Source organism: Capra hircus, chromosome 16 (genome assembly GCF_001704415.2).
Source record: "Capra hircus breed San Clemente chromosome 16, ASM170441v1, whole genome shotgun sequence".
Lineage (NCBI taxonomy): Eukaryota > Metazoa > Chordata > Mammalia > Artiodactyla > Bovidae > Capra > Capra hircus.
Genome location: NC_030823.1, coordinates 37,571,905 through 37,588,187, shown reverse-complemented (window position 1 = coordinate 37,588,187; position 16,283 = coordinate 37,571,905). Strand labels below are relative to the sequence as shown.

Genomic DNA, 16,283 nt, shown 5'->3' with positions numbered 1-16,283 from the left:
CAGCAGGGAAGTCCCATCTGTGTTATTTCTGAATAGGTCTAATTAGCTGTATGAGTTAAATAATGAAAATCAAAATGCAAACTGGTAAGAAGTTTATAAAAGAGCTGATAATTATCTCATGTACAATTTTACGCCTTTTATAAATATACTTTTAGGAAGAGTAAATAGGAAAAGATGTTAAAGAAATTTTAAATAATTTAAGATCATTACAGAAAAGGTACACGAGGATTTCTACCTGATAGTGAAGTTGTGGGAGTGACTGAAGCAACAGGAATCTGAGGCATCGATGCACTTGAGAACGAATTGTAATTAGCAGTGCTTGGTCCACTGGCACTACTGCTGACCCCACTTGCAATCGGAGGTGCTGTGGAAGTTACTGGGGATCCCTTTTCCCTTACATTTGGAGAATTCTCCCACGCCTTGCGAGCAGACTCCATCTGGAACAAAAAGAACATTTTTTAAAGCCAAAAAACAAAAAAACTCACTATCCTAACACAGAACTAATACACATATATAAACAAATATATATACATAAATGTATTCCAAATACAATCTTTCAGATTAGGACCATAAGGCTTTTAAACCTTTCATTTTCTTCTCTATCTCCACTCCTTTACTCAAATTGCAGTGGGTTTTAATTTTGTCTCTATAGGGTTTGTTGCTCTGGCAAGCAGGTCAATGAAATATAGTGACAGCTTTAATCATCTAAATATGAGTCCCTATTCCTACCAGTGAATAAGGAAACAGAAATACCATGTCCTTTCGGACTGATTTAAGGCTCTGATTCTAGTAAGCAAGACATTAAAGGTCCTCCATTAAAATCCATTCTCTCCAATCTTTCTTTTTAAGCCTTTAAGCCTTCAAGTGAGATAAATCTGAATGGCAAGTGAGATGTATCTTCTGTTTGGCTATTTTATGTTCACAGTGTTTTAAAGGCAATGTAACCAGACAGGCTTTAGGCTTGGGCTCAGTAGAATTATTATTTCTTGTTTCATGTCCAGACCCCATTAAGCATTTCAGGTCTGACTGCCACCATTTGTATTTGTGGGTGCTGATTTTACCTGTAGTCTTGGTTTCTTAAAAAGAAGAAATGGGTCTTATTTAATCTATATAGAGCTGTTCAACAGACATAAATGCAAGCCACATGTAATTTTATATTTTCTAGTAGCCACACTCTAAAAAATAAAGAGGTAAAACTAATTCTGGTAACATATTTCATTCAACCCAATATATCTACAATAATAATTAAAAGCTATAATCAATATAAAAATTGAGATGTTTTAATTTAAAAAGTAACATTTCAAATCCAGTATCTATTTCCTTTTACACTTACAGCACACACCTCAACTTGGATTAGCCACATTCAAGTGCTCAGTAACTACATGTGGTATGTAGATACTGGATTGGAGAGCAAAGATGCAGATCCTCAACTATCCTGAGGCTCACTGAACAGGAAAGGAACAGATACAGAAATTTTGAAGTTTCTTGTTCTACTAGTCAAAATATTGAGTGGAAAGGAAAACTCCAAGATAATCTACAAAATTCAGCAGCAATGACTTACATGGGTATATGTATACTATGTGTTAGTTGTATCTGCCTCTTTGCAACCAAATAAGACTGCAGCCCACCAGGCTCCTTTGTCCATGGGATTTTCCAGGCAAGAATACTGGAGTGGGTTCCCATTTCCTACTCCAGGGGATCGTTCTCAACCAGGGATCGAACCTGGGTCTCCCATATTGCAGGCAGATTCTTTACCATGTGAGCCACCAGGTAAGCCCCATGAGAATACTTTTCACAAATAAGATTTTAAAATATCACTGCTGGGAAGTTTGTAGGTCCCTGAAGTACCAACTTTATAAAAATTTCAACCTGATTTTAATAATTTTAGAAATATTACATATCTCCCTACTTTCCTCTTAAAACACACACTATATACAATTTAACCTTGATGGCTAATATCATTACTACAAATTCAAAATATAAGACACTTTTAGGTTTGCTTCTTTCCTTTTCTTCACAGTCCCCTTGCTGATTTCTAATGTGTTTTATTTTAAAACGAAAGTCTTAAGAGGGTAAGAAACAGAAGCAAAAAAATCCCACACTACCACTTAAGAAGTCCAACAAAATGCAATTTGCTAGAATTGAGATCTTATGACTTAGAGCAGTTTTAACGACTACAATGACTTTGAAAACCAGTTTTGTTGTACTGGAAATAAATTATAGCTTACTAATTCTACATAATATTTAAGCCATACACATGGTTTCATTTCTTAGGCAGCAAGAAAATTTAGATTCTAATTTTAGAAATTCAAAGAACCTAAAAGGTATAATTACTTAACTATATTCATTTTTCCTTTTGACAAATATACTGTCAGTAATACCCATATAATATTAATAGAGATTTCCATACTTTATAAATCTCTCAAATAAAGAGAGGCATTAAAAAAAAAAAGTAAACACAGATAATCAACAAGGACCTACTGTATAGCACAGAGAACTTTACTCACTATTCTGTAATAACCTATAAGGGAAAAATACCTGAAAAATAATGTATATATGCATATGTAGAACTGAATCACTTCACTATACATCTGAAACTAACAAAACATTGTAAATCAACTATATTCCAGTATAAAATAAAGGTACACTAAAAAAATAAAAATAAACTAGAAAAAGTCTTAAGCTAATACAATTTAAATTTAGTTTAATTCAACTGTATTTTGGGGGGTATTAAAAACATCCAGTGAAAGGCAATGTGAAGAATCAACACCCAGCCTAAAGAATAACTAATGATATTATATTTGCTTATTCGAGGAATCAAATGTAAGATATAAGTATGAAATACAGGTTGAGAGTCATTCAAGGGGAAAAAAACCAAAAAAGGCTGAGTATGAGGTTCAGTTCAGTTCAGTGGCTCAGTCGTTGTCCTGCTTTTTGCGACTCCATGGACTGCAGCATGCCAGGCCTCCCTATCCATCACCAACTCCCAGAGCCTACTCAAATTCATGTCCATCACGTCAGTGATGCCATCCAACCATCTCTCCTGTATTGTCCCCTACTCCTCCTGCCTTCAAATCTTTCCCAGCATCAGGGTCTTTTCCAGTGAGTCGGTTCTTCACATCAGTTGGCCAAAGTATTGGAGTTTCAGCTTCATCATCAGTCCTTCCAATGAATATTCAGGACTCATTTCCTTTAGGATGGACTGGTTGGATCTCCTTGCAGTCCAAGGGACTCTCAAGAGTCTTCTCCAACACCACAGTTCAAAAGCATCAGTTCTTTGGTGCTCAGCTTTCTTTATAGTCCAGCTTTCACATCCATACACGACTATTGGAAAAACCACAGCTTTGACTTTGAGTAGGAGGAACTGGCAGTAAATAGTAAGGACTGGGTAAAGATGGAGATGACACAAAGCAGAAGTGGTTGTCTTGTAAAAATTTTATCATCTCAAACTTGTATTTAAGCAGCTTCTTAAAAAGAAGTTGGGGATATTAAAAAAAAAAAAAGATGTTGGTGGGGGTCAAGGGGACAAGTGATCAAGAGGCTGGAGAATCAAACACCAAGAGTCTAGAAACAAACATTGACCACATTATAAAACAACTTAGTTACTTCCTCTCTTGACCATCAAAAAGATTCACTGGCAACCAGTGCAGCATGAGAAAGTCCTGCTATATTAGAGGATAAATACTGGTCCAGGTTATAAAACTATAAATACATAGCACCAAAGAGATAAATAAATTGCAGCTAAAAATAACCCTCACTTAATTCCATATCTGTACATCTGTTCTTTTTAACCACTGACTACTCTTGAGGTGAACAACTGATATAAAATAGTCTCAAATAACTCAATTGTACAAGAGTATTAGTAACATGTAGCACAGTTCAAAATTTTAAGTGTAATAGGAGATTAAAAAAAAAAAAAAAAGCCGAAACTCCTTGACAACAAAAAGCATGTGCTGTGTAAAATCTCTTTTGGACTCTTATTCAATAATTATCCAACAAAAATTAAATCAAAAATTACTTGTTTTAATCAATTACATCTTTAGAACTACCACTTTGCATCCATTCAATTCACACATGACTTACAGGAAAGACAGAAAACTAGCATTCTTAACCATTATTGGTACTTACGATAAAAAACAAACAAACATGCAACACCAGGTTACTTGGTTTCCAGTAACTATTATAGTCTCTAAGAGGAACCCAACACAAACCAAACATAAAACGCTCTCTTGTATTTTTAAGACAAAATTCACAAGCATAGGCCTCATTTTAAATATGAAGATATCAACCTACTACTATGTGGTGTTAAAAACTAATAAAATTTTAAGGTGTAATTTGACATCACTCCATTTCTTCAGCTTAGTATTGCTGATTATTGCACTAAACTAGTAAGAATGCCGAGAGTATTAACTTATGTCCCCTTGCATGCAACAATCAAGGACCTTTAGAGATGGATGTTGTACATACCTTGAAGGTGAGGCTGAAAGTAGTGGGAGGAACTGAAGTTAGGCTGGAGCTCTGTTGTATAGTCTCCCTCTTAGGGAGGGGGAGGGTGTTGGGCAGGGGCACCTGAAAAGGTAGGCAACACATATCACAATCTAACTAAGTCCGCTGCAAAAGCCCCCATCAAATATAACGCTAATATATTCTAAGGTTATTTTCACTAGAACCAACAGGAATATTTGACTGAAGTTACACTGCATTTACACTAATTGATAACTCTGGACATCTTAGATCAAGTGTCTGAAAAGAAATACCACCTGCTTATCTATACATCACTGACAGAAAAAGAATCTGTCACAGATATAAGGTATAAACTTAAAGGCCATGCTCCTATATTTTAATGTATATACAAAACACTTGGGGTTTTTGTTGAAACACAGATTCAAATTCGCTTAGTCTGGGTAAGTCACAAAATCCTGCCTTTCAACAAGCTCCCAGGTAATGCTGATACTCCTGGTCCCTGGACCATACATTGTAAAGCAAAGCTCTAGGGAATATAATTTTTACCATTTACAGAACCCACAGGTTCTATATGAAGCATTTAACATGATAGAGTAAATATAAGAAAGTCTCTCTATAGCAACCTAGTCAACTTATAACTAGATTCAAGAACAAAAGTAATGTTGGGAGGAAAGGCTATAATTATCACCTCACCTCCACCTTGTTACACTAAAGAAACTGTGGTAGTAATACATAATTGTGATAAGTACTGTTATTTAATAGAAACTTGAAGATATTGGAAACTTGCTACCTTTATCTCTTTTTTTCTAATTCTCTGGATCTTACGATTTTATTATGTACTACTACATGACTGATTCTGATGGTTCAGTCAGTTGTTTAAATAAAATGAAATGCTGGGGAAGGGTTTAAGATAATCACTTTGTGATACTATGGGCAATCTAACGGAGACTATTTTATAAATCTTTAAAACAGCTGCGCTTTAATGATCAAAAAGACCACCTGCATTTAAATCTTCAAGATTTAAATTGATTTGAATCATTGAAGATTCAAAACAACTATAATATTAGGTACTACAACCCATAAATCCGTTAAGATCCTTAAAAAAAAGTGTGTTAAGCCTCAACAAGGGAAATAAGCCATCTTTCAGTTTAATTTTTATTTTTTAGACACGCCAAGTGGCTTGTGGGAATCCTAGCTCCCTGACCAGAGATTAAACTCATGCACTCTAGAAGTGCAGAGTCCCAACCACTGGACTATCAAGGAATTCCCCAGTTTAATTTTTAAAAAGACCACAGTTCTATGCATAAAATGGAACCCCTAGCCTAATGAATAAACAAAGGACATTTCAAAAAGTCCTAAAAATTTCCCCATACAGGAAATTTGTTTGTTTCTAACACTATATTAAGCTCAGAATCACCACCAAACTTGGCACAAATAAGCAACACTGTGAAATCATTTCACACTCATGACTTTTTATAAATGCTCCCTGACCCAAACTGAGCTTGTTTTCAAATACATTCTGAATACATTGCTAAAAATCAAACACAGACTATTTACTTATACACAAGATGGAGCATCTTCCCTTCAGTAGTCCTCTGTATACAAGTCACTATGCAGATCAGACGGAAACCATTAAAACGTTCATGCGGATATTTAATGAGTTTTAAGGGTTTTGAGTTTAATGATCTTTCCTTCCATATTCATATTTTATACATTAAATTTTTAGAAAAGGGTAGTTTGGCAGAAGGCATCATAATACTCTGGAAAAGGTAACATATTCTATTCTCTATTTTTCTAAAATGAGAAAAGACACAATTCAAATGATAATCCACATAGTGACACTAGGAATTAAACTGACCAAGCCTTTTTGCCCTTCCCTAGTATTCCATTGCTTCCTACAGAAAGTTAAAGAAACCTTTCCTCAAAAGGTCAGGGGAAGAAGAAATTGGACAAATTACATTCACCAGCTCCAAAAGTGCTCTCCTATCACAAAGACAAAATGTGTGACTTCTTCCTTTCTATACCTTTTCCTTCAGCCAGACTACAAAAGCTGGATTAAATGATCCCTAATGCATTTCACCTAAAAGTCTCTATACCTGACACTAAAGACAAAAACAGAAAACACAGCAAAGACATTGTAATAAAACACAATCGAGAATTTTTATTCTCAAAGTTATAGAACTAAAGCCTTTTAAGAGCTCTCTAAATATATTTGTAAAGGTTATTATTATTACTTTTTAAAGAAAAGCCTTTATTTATCGAGGACTATATTTAAAAAAGAAAGCAGATGACCAAATTTCCACCATATCTGCTCTACAAAACAAGAGCCACACATGTAACTTCTAAACGCTTTTCTTTTTTTTTTTCCGCTTACCCATTTTTCACCCGTCAGTCTATGAACTATGCAAAGTACTGGACTGTACCAATATTTAACAGATTCTTAAATTATAATATGGTTGCTTTGGGAGGTGAGAGCCAGGTTTATATAACTGACTGTCATCTTTTAATAGAGTATTCAAGGGTTTATGAAGATAAACCCTTCAGTCTTCAGAAGAGGAATGAAGTCGTTAATGTCCAGTATCATTTTTCAAATTAAAAAAGAAACACATAAATCTTTAGTAATAATCTAATTGTCTTTTTAAGTGAACGACCTTTCACAGCATTATAAAAAGGTGTCATTTAAGAACAAAATTACCAACAAAATTAAATGCTGAATCAGTAGAATGTGAAAACTAAGAATAAAATTTTTTTACCAAAATCAGGTTAACAGGATTAGTACATATGAAACCAAGCCTAAGCATCACAAGCCTGGGTATTAAAGTGATGATTTTCAGGGGAAAAACAACAACTCAGCTTTGACTATTTCCTCTAATTACCTTACAGTGCTCCTAAATACAAACTTACTACCAACTCTTAGGTAGGTTAAGAGTTCCAATAGCCAGGTTCCTATCCAAACCTGCAATATCTCCAGTTGGTTACTTACATTATTAACCAAAGTATCCTCCATCTTTGCATTATTAGTAGCCACAGTGTTAGGCAGAGAGGAAGAAGGTGTAGTATAGTCTGTTACAGACTCCTGTGGAGTTGTAAGAGAAAAAAAAAAAGTTTTAAATTGAGTTAGTCACTTTCTAATGACAGCCTAACAGTTGTAAAGTTATTTTGGAAGAAAGCAAGAGAGGATACCAAACCTTAACACTCAAATCTTAGAGACCAACAGTGGGATAAAACAAACATGGACCTACCACATTTCAACCATTGCTAGAGTCCTATACATTTAAAATATATACTGCAATATAGGAGGCTGTCAACAGTACCAAATATTTATTTCTCTGGATTTCTAAAATAACTGTGTGGTTCTTATACTCAAATCTATAGCTTACTTTCAACTACTGATTTTTTGTTTTCTTCAAAATAAAACATGGATAATGAATGTCAAGATCTTAGTTGTCACAATTAGATTTTAGGATAAACTCCGTGTTTATCATCATGAATCTCTCCTTTAAACATGGTAGAGTTAGATCACACGAGCTTTTCACCTCCATGAACTAAGTTGCATGGCAATTAAAAAGAGAAAAATATTCAAGTAACACGAAAGGTTCCATCCACCTTTCTTTCCAGTGAGCATATGTTCCAGAGTGAACACCAAATGGCAGACAGAAATCTGCTACTCCCACAAGTGTCAGTCCCCATCAGTCACTCAGTGTTATCTTGCCTTAATGAGTATTTTTAAAGACACACATTTTTCCATTCAATGTAGACCCTAAATGCAAGTCAGTCATTCCTCTGGTGCTCAACCAATGAAACAAGACTTATTCCAACTCTAGAAGAAAGCTGGCTATACTGGAGTTACTCTGGCTTGTGAAGTCGCTCAGTTGTGTCCAACTCTTTGCGACCCCACAGACTGTAGCCTACCAGGCTCCTCCGTCCACGGGATTTTCCAGACAAGAGAACTGGAGGGGGTTGCCATTTCTTTTTCCTTCTCTCAGTACCTGGAGTTACTAAGTTTATGTTATTTCCTGACCTCAGAATCTCATTAGTGTGCAAGGTAAGGAGGGGGTCCATTATAACTCCATGAACAAAATAAAAAGAAATATGCAGCAATTCTTTCAAAGTCTATAAACTCACTGAAAAGCATTCTGCTGCTGCTGCTGCTGCTGCTGCGTCACTTCAGTCGTGTCCGACTCTGTGCGACCCCATAGATGGCAGCCCAACAGGCTCCCCCGTCCCTGGGATTCTCCAGGCAAGAACACTGGAGTGGGTTGCCATTTCCTTCTCCAGTGCATGAAAGTGAAAGATGAAAGCGAAGTTGCTCAGTCGTGTCCGACTCTTAGCGACCCCATGGACTGCAGCCTACCAGGCTCCTCTGTCCATAGAATTTTCCAGGCAAGAGTACTGGAGTGGGGTGCCATTGCTTTCTCCGAAAAGCATTCTAATCTTGTATAAATATTTTTTCACTTTAAACTACTCAGTAGTTCAGAATTAAGAGTTAGTTTCCAAAGAAAGAAATAATTTACTATAAGGAATTTTAGATCACATATGCACACCATGAAATAAAATCTCTGTAGAAATAATAACCCATATAAGCTATAGAATTATATGCCTCAAGCAAAAAAACACACAAAAAGTATATTACTGCTGTTTTCCCCATTCATGTTAGACCTGGCTTCCATCAGCTGACTTGGTAATCACTGCCTGTTGCTTACCTTCACATTAGTGCCATATTCTGTGGATGAAACTGAGATCATTGTTCCTATTTCAGTAGACATTTCTGAAACTGCTTTGGTTTCCTTTGTTGTCACAGGATCTGTACTTCTGACTGTAGCAGGACTTGGTTTCTCTTGTCCTTCTGGCTCCACCTGTTGGGCATCTTTTACTTTTCTATTTTTTAATGAACGTTCCTTTCCAATAGGACCAGGTTTATGTTCTTTGTTTTCAACTGGACTCAAATCTGGAAGCTAAATTCAACGTTTATGACAAAAACACATCATGATCAAAGACAATTCATTGAAAACTAAATCCAATTTAAAAACTTATTTATTCTCCTTATATGTTAGTGGCTGGAACACGAACGGTATTTACCTTCTGGGCTTTGATAGGGCCTGCCCGTGGTTGCTTCTGCCGTTGTTCTTTAGGTTCAGATATTTTGTCGGTAGTTTTTTCCGAAAGCACAGGAACAATTTCATTTTCATTCCCATTTGAAGCTGGAGCACCAAACTGAATTGTGTCAATTCCAATTTCAACTCCACTTTCTTGACTATTCTTTGTTCCCTAGTAAAAGAACATTTAAAAACTTGCTTCAAAGTAGAGTTCAAATTTGACTGAATGATTTATGTAATACTACAAATTTTAAAAGTACAATAGGAGGTTTAAAGCAGTCTTCATCTAATTCAGATTAATTGATAATGCATGCATGCTAGTCGCTTCAGTCATGTCCGACTCTTTGTGACCCCATGGACTGTAGCCTACCAGGCTCCTCTGCCCATGGGATTCTCCAAGCAAGAATACTGGAGTGGGTTGCCATGGCCTTCTCCAGGGGATCCTTCCGACTCAGAGACTGAGCTCATGTCTCTTACATCTCCTGCACTGGCAGGCGAGTTCTTTACTATAGCACCACCTGAAAAGTCCCATAACTGACATTGGTTGTATTTTAAGAAAGTATTCCTTTAACCACTACTGATCTGTATTAGAAAACAACTGATAAAATAAAAAGTAGGGCAAGACTTAAGTTTTAACGTTCTGGCTTTAATTGCCCTGAACTGTAGGGCAAATCACACCCTTAAATGTAAAAAATCATTTAAAACAAATGTAAAACAACAAATAGATGAATAAATTAATGGAGGAGCAGAAAAAAGATAGGAATCCCAGTGTTATCCACTTCTGCTCTGAAAATAAAAATTAATATACATGAAAGCACTTCGTGATTGGTAATGGAGTGCACATACCCGAGGAATTTATCAATTAAACTTCTAATTTATGTAACACCTTGTTTGTGCTAGGCACTACCAATCTAACTTGCAGAATCTGCATTATAATGGATAAAGAAAATAACAAGTTTAGATAAAAGATGTGCAACAATTAAAATATGGTTAAATCACTTAGAAAAAGGTCCTTAAGAGGTCACACTGTAACTGAATCTAAAATACAAGATTAGTGGAAGGTGTATTTTTACAGACTAAGGGTCAGGAATTAAGCTCTCCAGGTGATTCTGATACAGGCCAAAGTTTGAGTAACTGTTTTAAGGAAACTGCCACAAAACCCCACAAAAGCCATTACTAAATCTGCTCCTACCTCTGATGAAGTAGCTGATCCAAATGACGTTAGGGGCTTATTCCACGCACTGACAGAAGGTGGCTGTGGTGGACTGATGGGACCTACTGAAAAGAATAAGTCATGGGAAATACGACCATTAAAATTTAGAGGTTAATAATTCATAATCTATTTAACCCTTTCTTTTAATGGTAGCTAGACAATAAAAGAATGAATTTTCACATGCTATTTAAAGAGATTCTTGCACACCAAAATAAATGATTCCCCCAAAAAACTACATTGTTTTATCAACAAAAAGTTGTGTCCATAAAATACGGCTGTTAAAAGTATAACACACTTGTCTTAGAAATAAAGGTTTTAAGAAAGGAAGCTAACATTACAGATTACTGTTACTGCTTTCTACCAAGAAAAAAAGAGATGGCTAGAAAAAAACTTTGAGTTTATAAATAAAATTGAAAACAAACTCTCAATTCCCACACCATTCCCCACCCCTCACTTCTCTGTTGCACACTTACATTTCTTAGAAATGTCATTCAGCACAGCTGGTGGGGCCACCTTGTTCTCCCATAATTCAGCTGTAAGAGTGCCATGTGACTGAGAGGTCTGGATGGGTTTTCCTGTGGCTACATAATCTGTGCCATTAGGTGTCTGAGCTGAAGGTAGTCTAATTGAAGGAGGTGGTTGTTTCGAAGATTGTGTTGTAGTCTGTAGTGGACTCTGGACTGGTTTGTGAGTCTGTCCCTGCGTCTGACCTGGGGCAGTGGGAGCTGGGACTGGGACTTGGACTAGGGTGGGGGTTGGGGCTGGGGCTGGGGCTGTCGGGGCTGAGGCAGGGACAGTTGGGGCTGAGATGGCTGGAGGTGGAGCTGAAGCTGGTACTAGGGCTGAAGCAAGGATGGGAATTGAGGCTGAGGTAAGGATGGGGACAGACGCTGGAGAGGAAGCTGAGGCAAGGATTGGGGTTGGAGCCGGAGCTGGAGAAGAGGCTGCGGCTGTAGCTGGGGTGGAGGCTGGAACTGGAGCTGAGGCTGAGGCTAAGGCTGGGAGTGGAGCTGAGGTGGAGGTTAAGACTGGGACTGTAGCGGGGGCTGGAACAGAAGCTGCGGGTGATGCTAGAAGGGGAGCTGGGGTTGAGGCTGGAACTGGAGCTGGGATTGTGGCTGGAACTGGAGCTGAAGTTGACCCTGGACCCGGAGCTGAGGTTGGAGCTGAAGCTGGAGGCTGTACTTGCTGGGTTCCTGTAGCCTGTTTTTTGGCAAATCTTGGTGGGAGCTTAGAAGTCTGATTTCTTCCCTTTTCATTTGCATTCTTTTTATTCCAGACCTTAAAAAATTTGCAGGAATCATTTGTGTCAATAACATAGCTGAAATGTAACAGTTCATGAACAGATCTTCCAACAAAGTCGCCTACTACTAATTTAGTTCTTTTACAAAATACCTACTCAATAAAATAAAAACATCAAGGTTGCTAATGAGATTTTAAATTATGAGAAGCCAATATGCTATAGGGGAAAAAACATATATTCTTGATACACAGGTCCACAAGCTCTTTTCCACAATTCTGAAATCAAAGAAATTAAGTAAATTTGCACTAATTTCATTTGGCAGCAAAATCAGATTCTACCTGACAAAAAATTATTGGTTCCACTCAACTGATGTTTGCCACAAAAACATTAATTCTGGGAGTGTTGGTGGGTGTTATGCTATATAGAATGTATGCACTAATTTACCTTCTTAAAACACAGTAACAATAAATGACTTCTGAAAATATCTAGTTCAAGGACTATGCTCAGTTAAACTCAATATTATTACACACATAGGATTTTTACAGTGCTTCCTGTTTTAGAACCTTCTAATCTATTAGGGCTCTTTATCACTGTGACCCACGTGCTCTATTCATGTTTATACTGGTCCAGCATTTAGCAAAATGGGTGTTTGGGTCGGTAAAAAATTAAACTTACTGTGATTCATACTATGCATTTAAATAAACTAATTTAGATTTTAAGAGAAACGGGCTTAGGTCAAGAATCTGCAAGTTATTAGAGATCATGGGAGTTGTGTTAGCTAGATTTCCAAGATGATTTAAAAACTTTAACACTGCAATGAAGTAAGATGGGGCAAATAAGTTGCTCTGAAATAAAGATGATCTTCTCTAAGGCAGATAGTAAGATACAGTAATTACATTTTATTTAAAACTGATCTCACTGCAGTTAAAAACAGTTTAAAGTTGTGAAAAATCAGGTCATTCTCAGCACTTGAGTAATAAGTAAGGCCCTGACCTTATAGGTGGGAAGAAACCTCAACCGTTTCCTAGTATATTTTGAGCAATAATAATCCAAAAAAGCAGCAACAAATTGAAACACTAAACCTGTATGATTTGTTCTTCCTTCTTCCGGCGTTCTTCATCCTGTAAACGCTTTTGCTGTTTTTTGGATACCACTTCAGTAAAACCATCATCATTCAAATTTGACTGGGGGTCTTCAACTACTGTTACTTCAGGATGGTCATCAATTATAACAACACCTATAGGAATAGAATAAGATTTAAAGTGAAATTTTTTCAACTGAAAAGATAAAAACAAATGTTTACTCCAATAGTGCTTAAAAATAAAAAAGGCAAAAATCCAATACTTATAATTCATAAAATAACCCATTTTCCACAACATAAAATAGCTATTACTAAAATTTGAAAATTTCATAGATAAACCAAGCCCTAAAACTATCTGCTGTGAATGATACACATCTTTTTTCTCCTTAAGCAATGAAGTGGCAATGCCTTTTTTTTTTTTAAAGAAAAATAAAAAAAGTCTTTTATCTTATAGTCAAATCACTTTACCTCTCCCAGTCTCAAGACGTGTATCGTGCTATGAAGACCTATGTTAGCACTTTTATCTTATTTGCATCTAACCATTCTAAGAGGTGGGCATTATTAGTTTCCCCTTCTCAAAGGACGCAGTAAGCTCTAAGAGGCTGATTTGCTAACAACATGGTGCTGACAAGCTAAGCTGCTCTTTTGATTCTAAATGACTTTAGTTTATGTAGACTATTGTCTACAATGTGAGCTGTATCATATATTTAAAAACATGAAATATATGTTACAAAGTTCCATGGGAATATAAAGTGATATAGATGTACATATATCATAATAACCCAGCAAAAGAATAATTCAAGATACACTTTCAATGCATTGTCTAACAATTATTCTACTTTGTTAAATTATCCTATACATTCTAGTGAGTATAAGAAATTTAGACCCATTAACACTTAGAAGAAAAATAAAAACAGTTCAGGTGATGTGATTTTGGGTTGCAGGTATAAAGCTTACACAATGAATGTAAGAAAAGGGTGAGGCAATTCAAATTAATTTTGCAAACAATATAAATATATGGGTTTTTTTAAGCAGGTGGACTCTTTTTTAATATAATTAATTTATTGTGATTTTTTGGTTGCACTAGGTCTTTTGTTGCTGTGTGTGGGCTTTCTCTAGCTATGGAGAACAGGGGCTATTCTTTGCTTGTGGAGCACAGGCCCTATGAGGGCTTCAGTAGTTGTACACGGGCTTAGTTGCTCCAGGGCATGTCGGATTTTTCCAGACCAGGGACCGAACCCATGTTCTTTGCATTGGCAGGCAGATTCCTATCCACTGTACCATAAAGTCCTATACTATGTTGTGATTGGGGAACACATAATTAAAAATTGCTTGGCAATGATATACACACAATTCAGAACGGTGATAACTTTTGGGGGTTGCCAAGAGAATATGACCCAGAGTAGATCAAAGGGAATGTACCTGCAAACAGTTCTTTTTAAATAGCTACAAATTCACATTCATAGAAATACTGACAGGGAAAAAAAATACTAAGTTTGGCTTTCACTCTTTACAAACCTATTACTGTTAGTCTGTTCAGTAAAAACCTGATTTAAAAGGAAAAAACACTGATTCTGATTTACCTATAGCACTTCTATTTATGTTTTAAATCCTTCTGAATTTGTCTTGGTTTTTCACTTAAACTAGAAAGTATGTGTAAAGCTTGTCTTCATAGTCATACCATCACTAATTATTTTCATTTTCTTGCCAAAAAGCTCCTTTAGAAACCTTTTGAATAGTTCACTCAACTGCATAAAGCTTTATGGACATGAGAACAATACTTTGTGATCAACGCTCTGTTCTTGTCTGGTGCTACATAAGATTTGGAACTAATTTTAGGAAATTCAGATTATTTTAAAGAACCTAAAGAAGACTCAAAATTAATTAAAGGACTTCCCTGGTGGTCCAGTGGCTGAGAGGTCACCTGCCAAGGCAGGGCACATGTGTTTGATCCTTGGTCCAGGAAGATTCCACATGTTGTAGGGCAACTAGACTAGTGCCTCACAGCTACTGAAGCCCGTGTGCCTAGAGGCTGTGCTCCACAATAAGAGAAGCCTTCACAATGAGAAGCTGGTGTTTGCAGCAATGAAGATATAGCAGAGCCAAAAACATTTTTTTTAATGTTGTAAAAAAAAAAAAAAAACCACAAAACTTCAACAAGTTAAAACTAATGGCTCAATTTTCATTATCAATTCAGAAACAATACTTACCTTTTTATACTGTCTTAATACTACTATGCAAACGTACTCCAGAAGTTGTTTGGAAAAACTAGTAAACAAATATTTGAGAAGACAAATCTGCCATGTTCTGTGGACTTTTGTCATTTTCCAAATATGAAGTCTAGATGGATGCTACTCTCTCTTCTCATGGACCACACAATCATCCAAATTTCCTATGGATTTACTTTAACCACTTTAAATCAAAGCTTTCTAACTTCAGCACTACTAACATTATGAGTTAGCTGTTCTGTGCACTATAAAACATTTAACAGCATTTCTGGGCCTAAACCCACGAATACGTCAGTAGGTGACTTTTCTGGAGGCCCAGTGGTTAAGAATCCACCTTCCAGTGCAGGGGACATGGTTCAATCCCTGGTCACAGAACTAATATCCCACATGTCAAGGAGCAACTAAGCCTGTGCACCAACTACTGAGACCTCGAGCTCTAGAGACTGTGCACCACAACCTGAGAGAAGCCCAGGTGCTGTAGCTAAGGCCTGAGGCTGACATATATATATATAAATGTCATTAACATCTAGCCACCAGCTGCAACACCAAAAATGTCTCTAGAAATTGTCACATGCCCCTGGGGTACAGAATCATCCCTATTAAGAACCACAGTTCTAAAGACTCTAAAGATTCTTAAAACATACAGTTAAGATTCTTTCTTTTCCACATGAATCCTAAAATGATAGTCCAGAATTAGCTCTCAAGTTTGCGTGCAATGGAATTAGAATCCCCTGGAGAACTTGTTAAAACACAGATTGCTTTACATGCCAGGAGTTTCTGATTCAGTAGACCTGCGGTAGGGCCCAAGATTTTGTTTTTCTCACAAACTTCCAGGTGATGTTGATGGTCTGAAGACCCTGTTTTGAAAATAGCTGGTCTATAAATAATAATGTCAAGGTCCTGGGCCCAAATCAAATTTAATATGTATAGAAAGTGAAAGTGAAGTCTCTCAGTTGTA

General features: G+C 36.5%; 1 protein-coding gene across 12 annotated transcripts in view; it reads right to left on the bottom strand.

Moving 5' to 3' along the window:
- PRRC2C (proline rich coiled-coil 2C) overlaps positions 1–16,283 on the bottom strand; it is a 95,071-nt gene that overhangs the window by 18,359 nt on the left and 60,429 nt on the right. For 11 of the 12 annotated variants that reach the window (XM_018060308.1, XM_018060298.1, XM_018060302.1 and 8 more), the window contains exons 18-25: positions 13,099–13,253; positions 11,247–12,054; positions 10,753–10,838; positions 9,544–9,732; positions 9,168–9,419; positions 7,448–7,540; positions 4,468–4,569; positions 236–437 (exon numbers count right to left, since the gene is read on the bottom strand). In XM_018060308.1, coding sequence (XP_017915797.1) covers positions 236–437; positions 4,468–4,569; positions 7,448–7,540; positions 9,168–9,419; positions 9,544–9,732; positions 10,753–10,838; positions 11,247–12,054; positions 13,099–13,253 — 1,887 coding nt within the window. The remainder of the gene's footprint in view (positions 1–235; positions 438–4,467; positions 4,570–7,447; positions 7,541–9,167; positions 9,420–9,543; positions 9,733–10,752; positions 10,839–11,246; positions 12,055–13,098; positions 13,254–16,283) is intronic. The other variant, XM_018060299.1, reaches the window with a different exon arrangement.